At 48.3% G+C, this 18216-nt stretch overlaps 9 protein-coding genes across 9 annotated transcripts; 4 read left to right on the top strand and 5 right to left on the bottom strand.

Moving 5' to 3' along the window:
• Positions 1-232: 232 nt before the first annotated feature.
• VC83_07496 (uncharacterized protein) lies at positions 233-1148 on the top strand (the record flags this gene model as incomplete). The annotated part of the gene is made up of 3 exons (XM_024471066.1): positions 233-720; positions 792-1005; positions 1059-1148. 3 exons carry the CDS (start codon positions 233-235, stop codon positions 1146-1148), a joined length of 792 nt encoding a protein of 263 aa, XP_024321377.1.
• Positions 1149-1254: 106 nt separating this feature from the next.
• On the bottom strand, positions 1255-3411 carry VC83_07495 (uncharacterized protein). Its single transcript, XM_024471065.1, has 3 exons — positions 2970-3411; positions 2049-2914; positions 1255-1857 (listed from the first exon to the last, which is right to left on the bottom strand). The coding sequence occupies exons 1-3, from the start codon at positions 3172-3174 to the stop codon at positions 1525-1527; spliced, it is 1404 nt and encodes a 467-aa protein (XP_024321378.1). The 5' UTR covers positions 3175-3411; the 3' UTR covers positions 1255-1524.
• Positions 3412-3817: 406 nt separating this feature from the next.
• On the bottom strand, positions 3818-5083 carry RPL20 (60S ribosomal protein L18A). Its single transcript, XM_024471064.1, has 5 exons — positions 5049-5083; positions 4984-4987; positions 4404-4588; positions 4173-4349; positions 3818-4117 (listed from the first exon to the last, which is right to left on the bottom strand). Exons 2-5 carry the CDS (start codon positions 4985-4987, stop codon positions 3959-3961), a joined length of 525 nt encoding a protein of 174 aa, XP_024321379.1. The 5' UTR covers positions 5049-5083; the 3' UTR covers positions 3818-3958.
• On the top strand, positions 5084-7980 carry CSN12 (COP9 signalosome (CSN) subunit). Its single transcript, XM_024471063.1, has 6 exons — positions 5084-6044; positions 6210-6487; positions 6535-6760; positions 6812-6873; positions 6923-7334; positions 7473-7980. Exons 1-6 carry the CDS (start codon positions 5745-5747, stop codon positions 7554-7556), a joined length of 1362 nt encoding a protein of 453 aa, XP_024321372.1. The 5' UTR covers positions 5084-5744; the 3' UTR covers positions 7557-7980.
• Positions 7981-8447: 467 nt separating this feature from the next.
• Positions 8448-9386, bottom strand: VC83_07492 (uncharacterized protein; the record flags this gene model as incomplete). The annotated part of the gene is made up of 3 exons (XM_024471062.1): positions 8448-8478; positions 8535-9176; positions 9229-9386. 3 exons carry the CDS (start codon positions 9384-9386, stop codon positions 8448-8450), a joined length of 831 nt encoding a protein of 276 aa, XP_024321373.1.
• Positions 9387-10177: 791 nt separating this feature from the next.
• On the top strand, positions 10178-11415 carry VC83_07491 (uncharacterized protein; the record flags this gene model as incomplete). The annotated part of the gene is made up of 3 exons (XM_024471061.1): positions 10178-10385; positions 10458-11336; positions 11396-11415. The coding sequence occupies 3 exons, from the start codon at positions 10178-10180 to the stop codon at positions 11413-11415; spliced, it is 1107 nt and encodes a 368-aa protein (XP_024321374.1).
• Positions 11416-11775: 360 nt separating this feature from the next.
• Positions 11776-13729, bottom strand: XYL1 (NAD(P)H-dependent D-xylose reductase (XR)). The gene is made up of 3 exons (XM_024471060.1): positions 12752-13729; positions 11902-12692; positions 11776-11849 (listed from the first exon to the last, which is right to left on the bottom strand). The coding sequence occupies exons 1-3, from the start codon at positions 12894-12896 to the stop codon at positions 11820-11822; spliced, it is 966 nt and encodes a 321-aa protein (XP_024321375.1). The 5' UTR covers positions 12897-13729; the 3' UTR covers positions 11776-11819.
• Positions 13730-16499, top strand: VC83_07489 (uncharacterized protein). Its single transcript, XM_024471059.1, has 3 exons — positions 13730-14566; positions 14628-16140; positions 16189-16499. Exons 1-3 carry the CDS (start codon positions 13943-13945, stop codon positions 16482-16484), a joined length of 2433 nt encoding a protein of 810 aa, XP_024321478.1. The 5' UTR covers positions 13730-13942; the 3' UTR covers positions 16485-16499.
• On the bottom strand, positions 16500-18077 carry GCN5 (histone acetyltransferase). Its single transcript, XM_024471058.1, has 3 exons — positions 17994-18077; positions 17804-17937; positions 16500-17703 (listed from the first exon to the last, which is right to left on the bottom strand). The coding sequence occupies exons 1-3, from the start codon at positions 18013-18015 to the stop codon at positions 16657-16659; spliced, it is 1203 nt and encodes a 400-aa protein (XP_024321477.1). The 5' UTR covers positions 18016-18077; the 3' UTR covers positions 16500-16656.
• Between the last annotated feature and the right edge of the window lie 139 nt (positions 18078-18216).

Here is an 18216-nt window from a genome sequence, read left to right as displayed (position 1 = left end):
AGCTCTATTCTGCATCCTGTAGTTGGTCGATGGATTCACAATTACTGTATTCTATATTAAATCAAGAAGTTACTGTTATGTATGTGGTAAAAGATGACTGTGAAGTGAAGCGAGACAAATGGTTTATAGCGGGGGTTCGCTCGCGCATCTCCCCGTGTTTGTTCGATACCTCTATAAAAAAAAAAGTTCCACCACAAAGTAAATCTATGGACACTTCCCAGTACTTATCGGCATGTCTGCTCAAGACGCAAAGCGACGCCGTGCAGACTCCACTGCAGCTGCGTTATCAAGACCCTTTCGATCTCCGTTTCGCGCCACACCAGGAAAGCCAAGTGGAGATTCTCAGGGCCAGCCCAGTGACCTTGGCAGAACACAACTTGACCAAACGGCCTCCCCTAAGGCACGGGGTCCTTCATCTTTCCCATACAAGCGGCAACAAGGCGTCGGCCTTTCATCAAGATCCCCAGACACTTCAGACACCCAATTGGAGATTGCGGCACTTGTGAAGGCCCAGCGCCAACTAAAGAACAAACTTCACGTCTTGACAGAAGAGCTACACCTATGTGAGCAAGCTTACAAAATCGAGCATGGTCCATCAGAGGCTGGATCAAGTGGCGGGGAAGTGGATAGCGAGCTTCTACGCTTGACAGAACGATGGAAATCAGCCAGCCGTCAAGCAGCAGAGGAGCTTTTTGGCAGTGCCAAGGACAAGATAAACAGGTATGTGATGGAATCTAAATCCCAAGCTCACAAGTCAAGTTATGAATGAAGTGGGTAATGATTCGTTACAGGATGGGAGGTCCACAGGCGTGGAAGGAGATGCAGGAAAAACAGCAGGAGTTTCAAAACGAGTTTAATGCCGGGTTCGAGCAAGACTCCCGTGGTGAAATGGATGACTGCGATGGAAGGAGTGATACAGATGCAGGGGCCGACATCGAGCTGGAGACGCAGAATGAGAGGAAGGCACGTGGGGGGGGTGATGATGCTGAGGATTTGAATGACCATGTAAGTCTCAATGGCAGTGATAGTGGTGGATATGAGTAACAATTCGCTTTTAGGAGTTCACGATGTCAATGATGCTGAGGTCGCTGAATGTCGAGCCCGAGGTGATCGGCTACAGCAAGGAACATCAAATGTGGATAGATTAACAACGCCAAATAGGGGAGTGGGCAGCTCTCAATAGCCATGAGCTTCTGGCATAATTACCAAGAGAACAACATACTCGTCATACTTTCCAGCCTCACAAAGACAACAAATATGGAGTAATAAAGCTCTCGCGTTCATTGCATAGTCTATTTAAGCATTCCATGAATAATAAGAGAATTCCATGCGGCATAGCTGGTTGGTATAAAAGAGAATCCCTTGGTATCATACACTCCGTCATCAGCAGAAACCCACGCAGCAGAGCAAATTAGTATATAATAATACAACCCGTCGGTATTAGGCACTCTCGAGCCATAACGTACGGCCCGTAATAGCATATTCTGAAAGGACTCAATCGCACTGTAACATCAGAAAACATTCCTACGCGATTCCCAGACTTTCTCGAATGAGGGCATATTGTTTGAGTTCTTGGTCTGTTGGCCTGGCCTCTGGGCCTCTGTAACGTATTGGATCTTGGTCTTTGCAGCGACGAAGGGAGAATCGATACATAGCAGTGCCCGCGTCCAGAATGGTATATTCCACGACAGTGTAGAGTCCATCATATCGTATCCCCTTCTTCGGTGCAAATTTGGAGCTCTTATTTTCTGCTCGGAGGACTCGAAGAGGCTGTTCTGATTCGTAGGATTCCAGCAGAAGCTTGGTGTTCTTCGTTGGAATCGAATTTTCGCTTTGTGTGCCACAGTATTCAATAGCCTAGAGTATGGATGTTAGTATTTAGTATCAGGTATGACTCCTGTGGGAATCGAAGGTAGGTATGACTCGTAAAGAAACTGAAAGATAGGAATAGCTCCTATAGGAAATGAAGATGGGTATAATTCAGACAGGAATTGAAAATGGGTATGACTTAAATAGGAATTGAAGGACTAGTAGACGGAGAAACATACCATTTCTTTGTCTTCGTCGGCATAACCACCCTGCGCCACAACCACCGAGTAGGTTCCTTTTCCGACCTGCCCATGGATTCCAGCTTCCTGCTCCCCATGCGCGCCATCCCTGAGAGCACAAATTCGGTTTGGCCACCATTGGCCATTGACAAGACAGTTATCGCCGACCACATTTGCTGACCTTTTCAATGAATATTTCTTGTCAAGCCTGTGTGAGGTACGCTTCATACCGCTTTCCAGCCGACCCTTTTCAGTCGTTATACCCCGTAGGAGATGAGAATCAAGATCTCCTACAATCCAGCGGAGATATAATGCCTTTGCATCCGCACGCAGATCAAAGGGAAAGTCGACGCCATCTTGGTTATCAAATATTCGGGGTAATCCGTCATCCTCCAAGATCCTTGACTTCTTGATTATTATGCCGCTAATGCATTGAAAAAACTCCATTTCGTGAAGTTTCGTACGGATCTCTGTAGCTGCCTTCTCGCGCTCACTGCCGTGACTAGCAGAAACATAGTTGTGGCACAGTGTACGAAGATATGCCACTGATTGCAAGTCTCCACGAGAGTATTTCTCCCTCATATTTATTTTTTCGTACCACTCGGAAGACCGGATCCGTGTGTCGACCGCCTGCTTGTTTGTGTATGAAGCAATTGCTTTCTTCCTGGGAGCCTTTCGGCCGGGGCCATATCTTACAGCATCCTTGGAATCAGGCGGGGTGGAAAGTGTGCCCAGCACGTCCAGACTAGCTGAAGACTCGGGGATTTTAACGTTCAATACAGCGTCCTCTAAACCAGGCGAGGCGGAGAGTCTGCCTAGTACGCTCGTACTGGCTGGGGACTCGGAAACCTTGTCGTTCAACGGACCTGTCGCATTGTTAACCTGGAATACTTGGACAGCCATTGGGCAGTATTAATTTACCAGTGATTTTCCTCCTTTTCGCGGGCTTTAAACCCGAGTATGTGGGTTTTATCTGCCGCAACGAGTCCTGCTTTGGTTCAACAGCTTGGGTTGGGCTATACTCTTTCTTCACGGCGGCGGCGGCTGCATCTTCAGCCGCAATGAGGGCCATACGACGCTCTCGTGCCTCGGTTCGATTCTTTTCTAGGAGCTCCAAGACACCCATGATGCCGGGATGAGCAGATGGCAGGTCAGTTTCCTACATGTACCAACAAGTCGTCTGGATTAGATATCCACGGGTGGCGTCGTAGTGAGGCTGTTGATAAGGATTGTAGCTGAGAAGCCAGGTCAATTAAGGGACTATGGGTAATACGCTAGTTGTCAAATAGCGAGCAGCAATTTCATCACTTTGCAATTCAATCTCTCGGACGATAGCTTGAGTGGTTGTTTTGTGATTCTAGCCCCAAGAATCAGGCAACGACATCCTGAAACCTGGAATGGATTAGTGTAGTTTTCTACGTAGAATAGCTTCGGGACCACGGCATAAGTATAGGCCGTTTGGTTCGCGCTCAGAAATCACAGTTTGCTATCTTCGTAATCACGTGGGTTCGAGGTTTTACACTGAAGTGCACCATCGACATCAATGGCTGGCTGCAGTGCCAATTCACCTTCTGACATACTACTGCATTACTTGGCACAAACAGAGGGGCTACAGTATAATGCATTTATTGCCAGAGATATTGTTCATAGTTTCAAGTGAAGCACGTAGAAACGCGAGGACATCTCTTTTAACACAGCGAAATATGAGTTGAACATCACTTTCATAACCACATATGGGTTGGACATCACTATCATTATATACGACCGAACTACTTTCAAATGTTTCATTGTCCCATCGTGGATCGAGCCTCGAGATCTGTATTTAACGCGAAAGCTAGAATGACAACTGGTTTGCATTAAAAGACCATCTCAATCTATCCCGATCCAGCCCTCCTTCCAGTATTGCTCCTTTAGTAGAAAGTGGATGGTCGCTTGCTGGTGAACAGCTTGGTGCCAGCGGCCTTGGAAACACGGTGAGGAAGAGGGAATTTGAGGTCCTTGGTGAGAAGTTGCTTGATGTAAGGGCGCTTGACGTCGTCGGTCTTCTCAAGCTCAATGACCTTGAGAATCTACACAAATTCCGTGAGTATGACTGGGCAAAATCTAGTATCATCGGGGACTTACGTGAATGGAGCGGAAACGAGATCTGTGCCTCGCAGCCATATCCTGGTAGAGAGCCTCAACAGCATCTGTTCTCGACATCTCACGGTACTCCTTGTACATGTTGTGGGTGCCGGAACGAGAATCGTAACGGATCCAGATACCGAAGTTCTTGACCTTGAGAGGGCGCTTCTCGTGGATCTACAATTTTGGGTTAATTATATGGAATATCTCATGCAAACGAGTTGAACATACCACGTTCAAGCTGACGATCTCACCGTTGGCCTTCTTGACCTTGCGGAGCTTCATCAAGAAGTACCAGAAGCGGGACTTGGCGACCACAGTGTTAGGCGCAAATATGCGCATGCGGTACAGCTTTGGCGCTGGGTTTGCCTCGGTGGGCAGATGGCGGCCGATGACCTGGTATTCTGTGAGGCGACCTGTATTGAAATCTAGTTAGCCTGGTACTTTTGCTGAGCAACGTTCTTGGCGACTCGGTGGCATCGACAACTCCATTCTTGACATGGCGATTGGCGCTGTTCCTGGAAAACACAGGCCAACCCGTGAACACTCACGTATTGGGCGCTGCGAATGTCGACGGTCGTCCATGAGCAGACGTTGTAGATTCTGCTTCAATCCGCAAGTAATTTCGCAACAATATCCAGTGGGCATCCAACAATTCCTAGGATCTTTTCATAGAACTCTCGTTCATGCCTGGCCTTGATTCCCGCTCTTGTTGCTCAAATTGTGCGCCATGTCAAGAATTTGTCGTCGAGTGTTGTTTGTCCGATGGTGTCCTTTGTAGTGGAATTGGGGAATGAAAATCGTTGCTTACCCATCTGTAAGTCTGTCAGCGCAAAATTCTCTGATTATGGACTCTGGATATGCCTGGAAACTGACCTTGAAGTGCTGGCCGAGATTGTTGTCGTTATGTTGGTTGTTCGGAAATGCTCGAAAAGGTTTGTGGGAGGATTAAGCGAATATTCTCCACGTGATGTGCACAGCACAAGCGAAACAGGCTACAAGCGACAGGCGCGAAATTAGCCGCAAGAAGTGGTAGCCCTTGACCCTTGAGCGAATAATATTGTGAACCTTATTAGTGCCTTCAACGGGAGGTGGTCCCTGTTTTTGATGCTGTCAGACGCCAGCACTGGGATGAAAAGATAACTGCGACGAGGTTACTTTACAGTATATAGGCTTTAGTTTTGTCAGGATTAACCGTTTTGACGACCGACCACTGACGCTGTGAGGGGCGACGGCTTGGCACGGTTTACGGCACGTGATATTGACTGACTGTTTGCATTCGAAGCGGCATCCCACTTTGTTCACATTGACCTCCTGGGTTGACTGAACCATCTTACATTACACCTTCGCCTGCTATTTCTCGTGGCTGTTCGGGAAGCCAAAGACGAAACCAGATAGATTGGGTGCCAACTTCTGAACACTTCTGTTTTGAAATCCATTGTTTATGTCGCATCTTCACAACCAATCGACACAACTTCCCTAGTTGGGAGACATACTGGGCTTTGGTCCCTGTCGTGCAAATCTGAGTGTGGTTCAGACAAAACACCCAGATGACAATAAACACCGATTGAAATGGAGTCTATTTTCAAAAACTTCCGAGAGGCCCACATTGCTGGTAACGGATACCAGCTGTCTGATACCCTCCTATCAATTTCACCCTCTGAAGAACCCGGGCGCTTGCGTAGTTTCTTCAACAGCACCAATGCCGCGAATGTCAAAGGTGACATCCAATACAATGTGTTGTATGATAGACAGTCTACTCTCAGACTTTCCACCGAGGAAGGAAAGGCATGGGTCGATGTCTATACCGCTTATTGGACAGCTGTTGGTGAGATCATAAAGGCCGAAGATGCCCAGAAAACCAATTCACCGGTCAGAAATATTTCCGCATTTCCTGGTCTCAAATTTCCTTTTAAAGCAGGCAAAGCGTGCCTATGTTGTCCGTCACGATACTCCATACACGCTGCGGAATTGATTCTGCAAGGCCGCATTCATAGCTACCACGGCCTATATGTTTCATTAACTGACCTTTGACAGGTCAACTGGGTCGCTGTCTATGAGACTTGGAAGGAGATGACGAACGCGATCATTCGCGGATATAGTACTGGATGTTTTGAAGCATGGACCATTCCGTGCCTCTACATCAGTGGAAAATACTTGCGGATATTTGCCATAAAAGCCGATGCTGCAGGCGGTAACACGGACAAGGCCATAGACTTCCAAGATGACTTCAATCCAGATACCGGAAAGAACGAAAAACTCGAGGATGCGGCCCGAGTCTTGAATCGAATGTTCCAGTTGTGCGTTAGCGATAGGTACAGCATCTCCAAATTTATCACCGGTGGTTTCTAATCTTTATTAGGGCCCCTCTCGAAGATTCACGCAAATGGGGCATATACAATATCGTCAACCTCCTGTTTAAGACCTACTTCAAACTTAACTCCGTGGCATTGTCCAAGAACATCATCAGGGCTCTTCAGGCTTCCCGAGGTGATATACCGGATGTCGAGTCTTTCCCGAAATCCCATCAAGTAACGTTTAAGTATTACATGGGCGTCATTCAGTTTCTAGAAGAAGACTACAAACAGGTACTTGATCCCATTCCTTATATGTTTGGGCATATCTGACGAGTATCTTAGGCAGAAGCTTTTCTGACACAAGCGTGGGAATTGTGTCACAAGCAATCCACCCGGAACAAGGAGTGAGAAATTCACCAGTTGCTTATGATATGATTACTGACTTTTCACAAGACTTATTTTGACATATCTCATACCTTGCCACCTTCTTACTACGCACACTCTCCCGACCGAAACACTGCTCGCCCCTTACCCACGGCTCCAAAAACTATTTTTACCGCTTTCTCGATGCATCAAGCGTGGGGACTTGACCGGATTTGATAATGCGCTTGCAGCAGGGGAAGACGAGTTTGTCAAGCGTCGTATTTACCTAACTCTAGAACGAGGTAGGGATATTGCACTGCGAAACCTCTTGCGGAATGTATTCATAGCGGGTGGGTTTGAAGAACCCAACGACGAAAGCTCTGTGCCGGTGAGGCGGACTCGAGTTACTGTCGCAGAATTCAGCGCAGCGATCAGTATCGGAAACAAGGAGAAGCTAGATGACGATGAAGTCGAATGTTTACTGGCAAATATTATATACAAGGTCAGTGTTTCAACCGAATGATGTGCCGGGCGTCGGAGCCTTTTGGGACATCTACTTGTAGACTTTCCAACCCAGGCCCATCACTTGTCTTCCTTCACTACTCCACAAATAGTGCAATTACTAACATTATTACAATAGAACCTCATGAAAGGATATATCGCCCGAGAGCGCGGAATCGTCGTTTTGAGCAAAGGCGGCGCGTTTCCAGGAACAGGCATATGAAGTGGTTACAAAGAATTGGTCCCAAGAGACAGAATAGAGAAATGGGCGATGTCCTGCGCCAACACGTTGTCCGCGGGATAGAACTGGATTGGTTCTACTTATGGACTCCTGAAATAAACCCGGGGTGTGCTGGCACATGTGCCAATAAATGGCTTTGCTACCGACGAATGCCACGGGAAGATGATTAGCTGCTTTGTATACTGGGATGCTGGCACAGTTGCAGATAATGATGGTCAATAATGCATTAAGCAGGTATCATATAGTGTCGCTTGGTATCTCCGGGTTGAGTGTTAATGGCTAAAACATGCATCCCATAAACATTTTAGGCCGTAGACTGCATGGAATATACTAATGGAATCATCATTTGCAGCAGGAAATATTTTACCGTAGCGGTACTCAAAGAAGCACACGAGAATAGTGGAGAAGAGTTCAATATCACATGTTGCCTTCAACCGAGCCCAGCACGTATGAAAAGGCACTGTCACTAAACAACGACTGTGTATCTATCTATGCCAAAGGTTTAGTCCTCATGGCCAACTCTTAACGCTTCCAAACGTTGAGTCATAAATAATAATACATTCAATTTGGATTGTCTCTTACTCAAAACAGGAGATGTCTCTTCCACAGCTGCAACTATCATTTTCACAAGCACAGTTATCATCAGCACAACAATGCCCAAACACTGTCAACAATGACGTGACACCATCACCACTCCAATCCCCGTCTCAAAGGTATCGCGAGGCACCAAGCCTCAAGCAAGTAAGAAGAGAATTTGTACACTTTCCCAAAACGCCCCATAAAACTATCAGGACATGCTTTTTGCCACAAAATCGGTTAATGAAAGTCGAGAAATGAAGAAATCTGAAATCCGTAACGCCCAAGAGATGTTGTCTACATGCGTCGAACACTGCGTGGCGAGTTCCTATACACTGACGTTAGATATGCGGGTGAGTGACATACTTGGCAAGAGAAACTTACGCAGCGCTAGCCACGTCGTCGACATGGTTGCAAAGAGCAACGAAGAGATCGAAGAACAGCTGGCTACCTCCCGTATGCATCTCGAGTTGCATCGTTCCGCTTCGCTTGAACGTTCCACGGCTTCTAATAATTAATGCCAGATAATGGGCTCGTAGCTTTGAGTCCGTATCCGGAGTGTTGGCATAGGCATAACGTGCCGATGCGAGGATGGTACTGCACTGAATACCCGACTGGAGGCCTTGCTTGCGCAGAGCCACCTTCTTCAACTCTTCAAGTCCATACTTCTCCGCCGTGCAGTATATAACGGTATCCTTTAAAACCTCACCTTCTATTCCATGGTGGTACACTGTTGATTCCATCGCTGGGGCTCCAACCTCCTGGCTTTGCTCGAGCTCCCAGGTATTCTTGCGTTTGTTGAACGCAAGTCGGGGATAATAATCCCCTTTGTATAGATATTCGAGAACCGACGAGAAAATCTCGGGTTCTTCATCGGGTAATGTAATTCGTTTGCTTTGAGCCTCCATGAACTGGCCTCGGCAGGCTTGTTGAAAGAATGGCGACAGGCTCAAGACATCTTCGTGAGCGGCAAAAATCCGTTGCTCTCGACCCACGATCAACGTGATTATCGGGGAGGTTATTGTGCTTTGATGGAATGAGCTACGAAATGAGATGGAATTGATGGGATGCTGCTTACCTTGAAAGGCGTGGGTTCTCTCTCTCTTCTGCAGCAGGCCTCCTCGACTTTTCATGGCGAGTCTTCGAAACAGCGTGTTCTCGAAACGAGCCCTTCGATCGACCGGCTTTCTTTGAGAAGCTTTCTGTCTTGGACTGACTCGGTCGGCGAGTGAACATGGCTCTGGTTTATGACTGCTGTCTCGGTCGGGTTGGTAGCCTAGCGACCGAGTCGAAGCACAGTCGATAAGAATCCAGTTATTCAAACGCCTTCAGAGAGTGGATGTGGTTTTAATTTTGATGGAACACGCGAATATGGTCAATATTGCCAATATTCTATAGACGAAGTCGAAATATAGTACAGGAGATGGAAGACAGAAGGGGGAGAAGAGCAAGTATATATGCTCATTCAGGGGAAAACAGCCAAGGTTACTATAGGAAACAATGGGGAGACGCGGCGTGGAGCCGGATAACGCGTCTTGCCTGAATTGGCTGCAACCACTTTACGCGAACCAAACGCCTGATCCCGTGAGTCAACAGAATCTCGCAATTGACAAGGATGGGAGGGTCAGTGTGGTCCGAGAATGTGACAGTGCGACAGAAAGTCACCGTACAGTATGCAGGTAAGATAAATGGCGTTGCGCCAGAAATGAGGCCCTGAAGGAAATGGTAAGAATATAAAAGATGGAGTCGAGCAAGGAAAAGGAAAGAGTAGACAGGAAGCACAAAGTGTAGCTGAGTAACAAGGCGTTGTAGGGAATTAATTGTACGGTACACAGCCAAACGAAAGTAAAACCACCTCCAGAGCCTTAAAGTAAGGCACTATTGCTCTTTCATTCACCGAGCTACATACCATATCACGACAAGAATCTGACTCGTCATACATCTAACGTGTGCATCGTCGCAAACTCCTGCCACCTAACCTGACCCGTCGATCCTTGGCTTCAATCATCCCCGCGCCATCCGCGATAATGGTGGGAATAACTGAGGGAGGTACCCCTCCTCAAGCTCCCCAGAGCGACGACCAACACCCCAAGTCTCCGAGGGACAGCAAAGGATGGGATGGGAAGCTACGCGTTGAAAGGCGTCCGGTTATGACAAATCCAGAAGCTATTTCCGACCCAGAGTATTCTGACGAAGAGAACATCCTACGGGGAGAGCAGATCGGTCCTGATGAGGGTATGTGAGATGAGACCACAAACTCCCCTCTGGTCGCCCACACAGACAAACATACTAACCGGGTATCTACAGATCTCCTTCTAGACGAGCCATCTGATGTCGAGGAAATCGATTGCATACATTCACGAGTCGCCTCGGTCCCCTCTCTCAACCTCGATAGATTCACGAAGCTTGTTCGCCTTTGCCTGCGACAAAATGCTATCACGGAAATCGAAGGGCTCTCAAGCCTTGCGGAAACTCTGAGGGACCTGGACTTTTATGATAATTTAATATCACACATCAAGGGCCTGGAAGACTTGACCAACCTCACCAGCTTGGACTTGAGCTTCAACAAGATCAAGCATATCAAACGTGTAAACCACTTGACGAAATTAACGGATTTATACTTCGTGCAGAACAAGATCAGTACGATTGAGGGCCTCGATGGACTGACACAGCTACGAAATCTCGAGCTTGCTGCGAACAGAATACGAGGAATTCAGAACCTCGATACACTCACTGGCCTGGAGGAGTTGTGGCTTGGGAAGAACAAGATCACTGAGATCAAGGGCCTGTCGTCGTTGTCTTCGTTGAAGATTCTCAGCATCCAGTCAAACAGAATCCGCGAGATATCTAGCCTCGAAGATCTACAAACCCTGGAAGAACTATACATTTCCAACAATGCTCTGAGCTCCCTCACCGGCCTGGAGAAAAACCATAAACTAAGAGTGCTCGACATCAGCAACAACACTGTTGCCAGCCTGGCTGGCCTGGGGCATTTGGAGCAGCTCGAGGAACTCTGGGCAAGCTACAATAAGATTGATAGCTTTGTGGACGTGGAGAAGGAACTAGCTGATAAGAAACAGCTGACCACAGTATATTTTGAGGGCAACCCCGTGCAGCTGAGGCAACCAGCATTGTACAGGAACAAAGTTCGACTGGCTTTACCACAGATACAACAGATTGACGCTAGTAAGTATCCCAAGACCAAACAGCACAGCACGGCAGCACCATGGCTAACATTTGCGTAGCATTTGTGAGAGTAACATAGGGACTTGCATATCATGTGCTAGGACCACAACATCAAGCACAGACACGCTGCATTTGGCTTCGTTCCAAGCTGAGGATGATGAAGGACGTATTTGTGGCTTTTGCAGGTTGAGCCGCAGCAGAGCCTGAACTACGGGGAATGGGACTTCAAGAAGTGTATGATTTGAAGACCAGAACATGCCACTATGTATTGGTAAAGGAGACTTCAGTCAAACACTGAAGTGTCAGCTCCTCATGACGATAATGCGATCGTTTCATACGGTGCGTTCTGATACATTCAAGGCGAGGGTATCAACAGTCACAGAGCGCCCAACAGAAGACTGTGGGCATCAGGAAGGACCATAGCTGCCAAAGAGATAAAATTTGATAATATGTATTGTTGATAAATCCTGTCTACATTCCCATCTACGCGAAAATATGAAGAGTGCCGAGGTACTAAAATTGCCGTGTCAGCTACTTTACTTGTAGGGTGAATAGATGCACATACATCACTTGGGTTGTTAAACCTGAGGTTCTTGTTTAAGCCAGAGATCTCATCAATCTCGGACTGCTCGAGGTTGAAGTCGGTAACATTTAAGTTTTGCTCCAGTCTGCTCTGGGTGTTGCTCTTAGGGATAACAGCCAATCCCCTCTGTGTGACCCATCTCAGGATAATCTGGGCAGGTGTCTTCTCGTGCTTCTTCGCAATGGTGGTGATGGTAGGGTGCTCGAACAGAAGAGGGGTATCGGCGGTCTTTTGCCAGCCGAGCTCGAGGAAGGAAGATGGGCCAAAGGTGGAGTAGGCGGTAACGGCAAGGCCCTGCTCCTTAGCCAGCTTGACGAGGGTCTCCTGGACAAGGTATGGGTGGTGCTCGATCTGGAGGACAGCCGGGCGGATCTTGGCGTATCTGAGAAGGTCGAGGATAAGAGCGCCCTGGAAGTTGGAAATTCCGATGCTCTTTGCGAGCTTCTGATCAACTAACGACTCCATCGCGGTCCATGTCTCTTGGATGGACGCATTGCTGAGTTGGTAATCCTCTTTTCCGTCGAAAGCCCATCCTGGGGGGTAGCGGACCTTGGGGTCAACGTATTTGAGGGCGATTGGGAAGTGGATGTAGAAGAGATCGAAGTACTCAATACCCCAGTCAGCGAGCTGCTTGCGGGCAATTGGCTCGACCTGCTCCTTGTCGTGGAAGCTGTTCCACAGCTTGGAGACGATAAAGAGGTCCTCGCGCTTCACCAGACCCTCCTTGATGGCACGGGCAACACCCTGGCCAGCCTCAACCTCATTTCCGTAATCTATAAGGCGGCTTAGCACGTCTTGTCGCAAACCAAAATGGCGGAATGGGGGGCCACACCACAAGCTCCATCGAACAGACGGTAACCAGTCTTGATGGCGTTGTAGACGGTATCGGCGCAAGTATCGTTGCCAACCTTCCACAGGCCGAGGCCTACTTGTGGCATCTCAAAGCCATTGTTGAGCTTGATGTTTGGGACAGGCATCTTTGCGAAACTCAGTTATAGATTGTTTGGAAGGGTATAAAAATAATAGCAAAAGGCGCTCTACTCAGGATCAAGCCGCTCAGAATGTCGGTTCTGTGGGAGGGGAGGGGCGCAGGTGGTATATATAAGTGGTATACTCATAGCACTATGGGGCAAGCCGGCTATTTCAACGGCTGTTTTTATCAGGAAGGGCAAAATGGGGACCAGGCGATGTCTCCAAGCTTATATCCCAATCAATTACGAAGACAAGACCACACATGCGCAAGAAAATCCGAGGATTTGGACAGGCAGCATCCAGTGTACAGCTGGGTTTAGTCACTGGCAAAGTGACGGAAGGAGGGTTTGAGGATGCTATAGGTGGGGGGGTCAACAAGGCCAAAGAGCCAACTGGAGCCCCAACGAGTCTAAGCATCGACGACCTATTTACCCGGCGGCTATTTGCCCTCAATTATGGGCATCATGGGTCTCGTTCCACAGAACAGTGGGACGTTGTGTGTTGATACTGAGACGACGACTATTATGGGCATCATGGGTCTGTTCCACAGGACAGTGGGACGTTGTGTGTTGATACTGAGACGACGACTATACTACTATGTAGTATGGTTTAGCCATCGAGGAGGACAGCGACCAAGACAAACCGGGCGTTGGACAATCATACGGGGGAAAAGACAATTACCCCTTTTGGCCTTTTGGCCTTTTGGCCTTTTGCTACTGCACTAGAAACTGAAATATGACCGCATAGCCTTGGAGCCTTAGCGACCTTTCACATGTCGATCGATGATGGATCGTCCGGGCACAGCGCCAACTCCGGTTACAACGCCTTCAACTACACGTCTCCGAATCCCAATCAACAATCTACGCGCACATCTACAGCTGCCTGTCGCCAGAAGCCAGCGGGAAGATAATGTGAATAAGAGAGAGGTGGCTTTGTTGTTAAGCTTCTATCTGCTGTGATTCATAAACGGCCCGGATAGAATATCATGGGTCCAATTGAAGGGCATTGCTGAGAACAACCCGCCTTGGTTTTAACACCTTTGAGTGCAAACATGGCTGTACAATCTACACTGAGGGGGGTCGAGCCTCTCAAACGCCTGCACGCCTATTATACGAAGCTGTTCATCGGAAAATATAAGGCAACTTCCCGATCTACGCGCCTGCTGGCTACACTTGCGCTCCTCCTGTCAATTATTGCCAGTGGAGCCGGAGGACGGCGATGGTGGAAGAAGAAGGCCTCCGAGAAGGAGGAGGGCCGACGCTTGCTACGAAGTAATTCCGGGCTCAAAAACAAAGATGGGTCAAGGACACTTGTCGTACCCTATGGGGACGCGACATCAAAGGTTACAATTCACCCGACAAAGCCTACGACCTTCGACGCTCATCGCCGGCTATTCCTTAATCCACCGCGCGCCTCTGGAATGGTAGATGGCCAGCCTACGCCACATCTTCAGGCAAAGCCCGGTCTTAACCTAGCATTTCTTCACCAGTTCCTGAGCCTTTTGAGCATTATGATACCCAGGTGGCGTAGTAAGGAGACGGGCCTCTTGCTAAGCCACGGCGTTTTCCTACTTCTTCGCACGTACCTGTCTTTGGTAATCGCAAGACTTGATGGAGAAATTGTCCGAGATCTTGTTGCAGGCCACGGGAAGTCTTTTGCCTTGGGCATTATCAAGGTATGTATGACGCGCATGCGCGTACCTTCAAATGACATGCAAAATAACTGACATATCTTAGTGGTGTGGCATTGGAGCGGTAGCCTCTTACACAAATGCCATGATTAAATTCATGCAATCCAAGGTTTCCATAGCTTTCCGAACACGACTTACAAGATACATACACGATCTTTATTTGAACGACAACCTGAACTATTATAAACTCTCCAACTTGGACGGCGGTGTAGGCCAGAGCGCCGATCAATTCATTACCCAAGACCTGACACTATTCTGCACGTCTGCTGCCAAGCTATATTCCTCATTAGGGAAACCTTTTGTTGATCTATGTGTGTTCAATTACCAACTGTATTGTTCACTTGGGCCTCTAGCCTTGAGCGGCCTTCTCAGCAATTACATATTGACTGCCACAATTCTACGAAAGCTATCGCCGAATTTCGGAAAATTGAAGGCCATAGAAGGCCGCAAGGAGGGCGACTTCAGAGGGCTTCACGCCCGACTTATTGCCAATGCCGAGGAAGTTGCCTTTTACGGAGGAGCGGACATGGAGAAGGCCTTCTTAAACAAGGAGTTTGTGTCGCTGAAGAAGTGGATGGAGCTCATTTTTACCCTGAAGATCAGGTACAACATTTTAGAAGACTTTGTCTTGAAATATAGTTGGAGCGCTTACGGCTATCTTCTCACGGCCCTCCCCATCTTCCTACCCACCTGGGGCGGAATCGGAGGCGCTGCAGAGCTTATCGAATCTACGGTCAAGGGAGGTAGAGAACAAGGGCGAATGAAGGATTTTATCACCAACAAACGCCTGATGCTCTCGCTTGCCGATGCGGGCGGACGGATGATGTATTCCATTAAGGATCTATCTGAACTCGCAGGGTATACCTCTCGAGTATACACCTTGATATCAACGCTACACCGAGTCGAGGCGAATGCATATTATCCACAACGTGGGACTAGCGCGGAGTTATACTCCGTTTCAGACGTTCAAGGCACTACCCAGAAGGGCTATGATGGAGTACGACTGGAAAACGTTCCGGTAGTAGCTCCGTCGCTGTTCCCCAATGGAGGCGATGAGCTGGTCGACTCTCTGTCGATCATCGTGCATTCTGGGGAGCATCTCCTGATCTCCGGTGCAAATGGCGTTGGAAAGAGTGCCATCTCGAGGATCGTAGCTGGGCTGTGGCCTGTATACAGAGGCCTTGCGAGCAAGCCTCGCAGTGTTGGCACTGATGGGATCATGTTCTTACCACAGCGCCCTTATCTAAGCGTTGGGACTCTTAGGGACCAAGTGATATACCCTGATGGGGAGTTCGAAATGAGGGACCGTGGCCGCAGGGATAGTGAGCTCCAGCGTATTCTGGAAGAGGCACATCTGGGATATCTCCCAGAGCGCGAGGGTGGCTGGGATACTCGCAAGGAGTGGAAAGATGTGCTTAGCGGTGGAGAGAAGCAACGGATGGCGATCGCACGATTGCTGTATCACGAGCCCCGATACGCCTTTATTGACGAAGGCACCAGCGCTGTCTCGAACGATGTTGAAGGCATCCTCTACGAGACAGCCAAGGATAAGGGAATCAGTGAGTCTCACCGCATATTTACCAACCTCATTTCACTAACTTGTATAGCTTTAATTACAATCTCGACGAGAGCATCGCTGAAGAAATATCACACGTTTAACCTCACCCTTGGCCTCGGAGAGAATGGGGATGAATGGGAATATGAGCGTATCGGAACAGAAAAGGAGAAGATGAACGTGGAGAGGGAGCTCCAAGAGCTCAGAGAGCACATTGGCAAAGTCCAAGAGTGGAAGGACAGGCACGCAGAGATTGAGAAGGAGCTGGCAAAGGTATGGGTTGACGGCGGAGATGTCTTGGAGGCCGCAGAGGTGGAAGAGCACATGAAGACCACTGTATTGACATAAGACGTATTTGATAGGCAAAGGCATATCTATTCCTGAAAACCTGCGATGCATTTGTCGCAAACCCAACCATATCGACCGACCAGTCCGTGTCCCCCCTAAACGCCATCCAATTCGTAATATTACCACACCACCACGTGCAGTAAAGGGTATCATATCAGAAAGTAGAAATCGTCTACTGTTCAAGATGAGACCATTCCGGTATCGCCTTGATCTGCTGCCACATAAACTTCTCCAATTTGTTGGCCGACTTCGCATACGGCGTCGTCTCGTTATTGTACTTCCGGCAGTTATCAAACACCAACTTCGCATCCTTGATGAAATCTTCCGGAGTAGCATAGTTATCTGCTTCCAACTTCGTTTCCATGGTAGAAAGGTCCATGGGCTCCTTGATGACTTCGTAGTAGTCCGCCACATCCTCTCGGCTGACCGGGTGCAAGAATGGCCATGCAGATGCGTGGTTTTGCATGTCGTTAAGCAGATGCAGTAATTGGCTATAATTGGGGCCGTGGCGCGGTTGCCGGGCAAGTTCATCCATATCAGCTGACCAGCCAGATGCCCGGATGGCTTCGATTTGCATTGGATCGATCTTACACGGTCCATTCTTCCATTGCTTAGGTGGCGAGTGGACCTTGTGTGATTTGCTGAATGCCCGGATCTTGGCGTGTACTGCTTCCTTCTGCTTCAAGAGCATGCGACCCATCTCCAAGTATCGGATTTTGGGTAGCATCGTGCACTGCATGATCGTTCCTCCTTCGTAATCTTTGATGTATCCCATCCACCGAGGCTTCTCGAGAGTAATTTCCTTGGTGAAACCTTGTTTTTTGAAGTAGCCGATAGCGTAGTTGTCGGCGTATGTCAGGAAATGCATAACGTCCGAGGTAGCTTTGACATAGTCTTTTAGATGTGACATGAGATGCGCGCCGTAGCCCTTAACTTGCTGGTCGGATGAAATCGCGCAGAATACGATTTCGGCAAATTGTCTGCCTTTGAACGGCCGGTATGTGATCCCCCCAACAACTTCCAATGGTTTCTTCACTATCGCCATCGACAAGTGCGTTCGATCGTACACCAGCCGTGCAATATAGTCCTTTGGCATTTTGGGGAGTTGCTTTTGGAAGATACATTTTAGGCCAGTGAGTATTATCAGGCTTTCGCGGAGGTTGTCGTTATTGACCACTCGGAACTCAATTTCGCCATTTCGCTCTTCGATCACTGCAGGCTTCGAGATGTTAGCTTCGGGGTCCAGCGCATATACAACATGGTGGCAAGTATGTTCCATTCGAGTCGTCCATTGATCTGAGGGGGGAGGAAAGGCTCACCTTCTCAGGGAAGGGCACTGGATGCGCTGGCAGTGCTGGTATCTTCTTTGGCTCTGGAGAATCACTGTGCGAGCTCTTCACTCTCTTGTTCGCCGACGGGGTTGTGGGGTCGTCAACAGCTTTCCGCTTAGAATCTGAAGTACACATCGTTAACTTGTGGGTGCTTGGTAGGATTAGAGAAAATACTGACTGTCATCCTTCATAGGCGCCATTGTGAAAGTGCGACTATGTTGCTACTCATGCCACAAAGGAACTTGTAACTTGTTGTCTTTGATATTGCCGTCGTCGCGACTGTTATCGCCGATCAGTCCTGGTCGTGGCGAGGCCGATGCGGTTCTTCCGCTAAATCCAAAGTAGATAAGCGTCAATAGGTACATAATGATTGTACCATACCCACTGTAAAGTAGTACATG

The sequence above is a fragment of the Pseudogymnoascus destructans genome (assembly GCF_001641265.1).
Source record: "Pseudogymnoascus destructans isolate 20631-21 unplaced genomic scaffold scaffold_20, whole genome shotgun sequence".
In the NCBI taxonomy this organism is placed as follows: Eukaryota; Fungi; Ascomycota; class Leotiomycetes; order Thelebolales; family Thelebolaceae; genus Pseudogymnoascus; species Pseudogymnoascus destructans.
Note: the sequence above shows the minus strand (reverse complement) of the source record. Positions and strands in the feature narration are given on the sequence as shown.

Coding starts and splice junctions, on each gene's coding strand:
- VC83_07489 (XM_024471059.1), top strand. CDS start 13,943: ATGGCTGTACAATCTACACTGAGGGGGGTCGAGCCTCTCAAACGCCTG. Junction 14,567..14,627: donor TTGCCTTGGGCATTATCAAG/GTATGTATGACG, acceptor GACATATCTTAG/TGGTGTGGCATTGGAGCGGT. Junction 16,141..16,188: donor AGCCAAGGATAAGGGAATCA/GTGAGTCTCACC, acceptor TAACTTGTATAG/CTTTAATTACAATCTCGACG.
- GCN5 (XM_024471058.1), bottom strand. CDS start 18,015: ATGGCGCCTATGAAGGATGACA. Junction 17,938..17,993: donor GGCGCCTATGAAGGATGACA/GTCAGTATTTTC, acceptor TGTGTACTTCAG/ATTCTAAGCGGAAAGCTGTT. Junction 17,704..17,803: donor CAGTGCCCTTCCCTGAGAAG/GTGAGCCTTTCC, acceptor AACATCTCGAAG/CCTGCAGTGATCGAAGAGCG.
- VC83_07495 (XM_024471065.1), bottom strand. CDS start 3,174: ATGGGTGTCTTGGAGCTCCTAGAAAAGAATCGAACCGAGGCACGAGAG. Junction 2,915..2,969: donor GAAAAGGAGGAAAATCACTG/GTAAATTAATAC, acceptor ACAATGCGACAG/GTCCGTTGAACGACAAGGTT. Junction 1,858..2,048: donor CCGACGAAGACAAAGAAATG/GTATGTTTCTCC, acceptor TCCATACTCTAG/GCTATTGAATACTGTGGCAC.
- RPL20 (XM_024471064.1), bottom strand. Junction 4,350..4,403: donor AGATCGTCAGCTTGAACGTG/GTATGTTCAACT, acceptor CCAAAATTGTAG/ATCCACGAGAAGCGCCCTCT. Junction 4,118..4,172: donor CTCGTTTCCGCTCCATTCAC/GTAAGTCCCCGA, acceptor GAATTTGTGTAG/ATTCTCAAGGTCATTGAGCT.
- CSN12 (XM_024471063.1), top strand. CDS start 5,745: ATGGAGTCTATTTTCAAAAACTTCCGAGAGGCCCACATTGCTGGTAAC. Junction 6,488..6,534: donor CAGTTGTGCGTTAGCGATAG/GTACAGCATCTC, acceptor AATCTTTATTAG/GGCCCCTCTCGAAGATTCAC. Junction 6,874..6,922: donor CAATCCACCCGGAACAAGGA/GTGAGAAATTCA, acceptor ACTTTTCACAAG/ACTTATTTTGACATATCTCA.
- XYL1 (XM_024471060.1), bottom strand. CDS start 12,896: ATGCCTGTCCCAAACATCAAGCTCAACAATGGCTTTGAGATGCCACAA. Junction 12,693..12,751: donor TCTGTTCGATGGAGCTTGTG/GTGTGGCCCCCC, acceptor GCCGCCTTATAG/ATTACGGAAATGAGGTTGAG. Junction 11,850..11,901: donor GGTTTAACAACCCAAGTGAT/GTATGTGCATCT, acceptor CGGCAATTTTAG/TACCTCGGCACTCTTCATAT.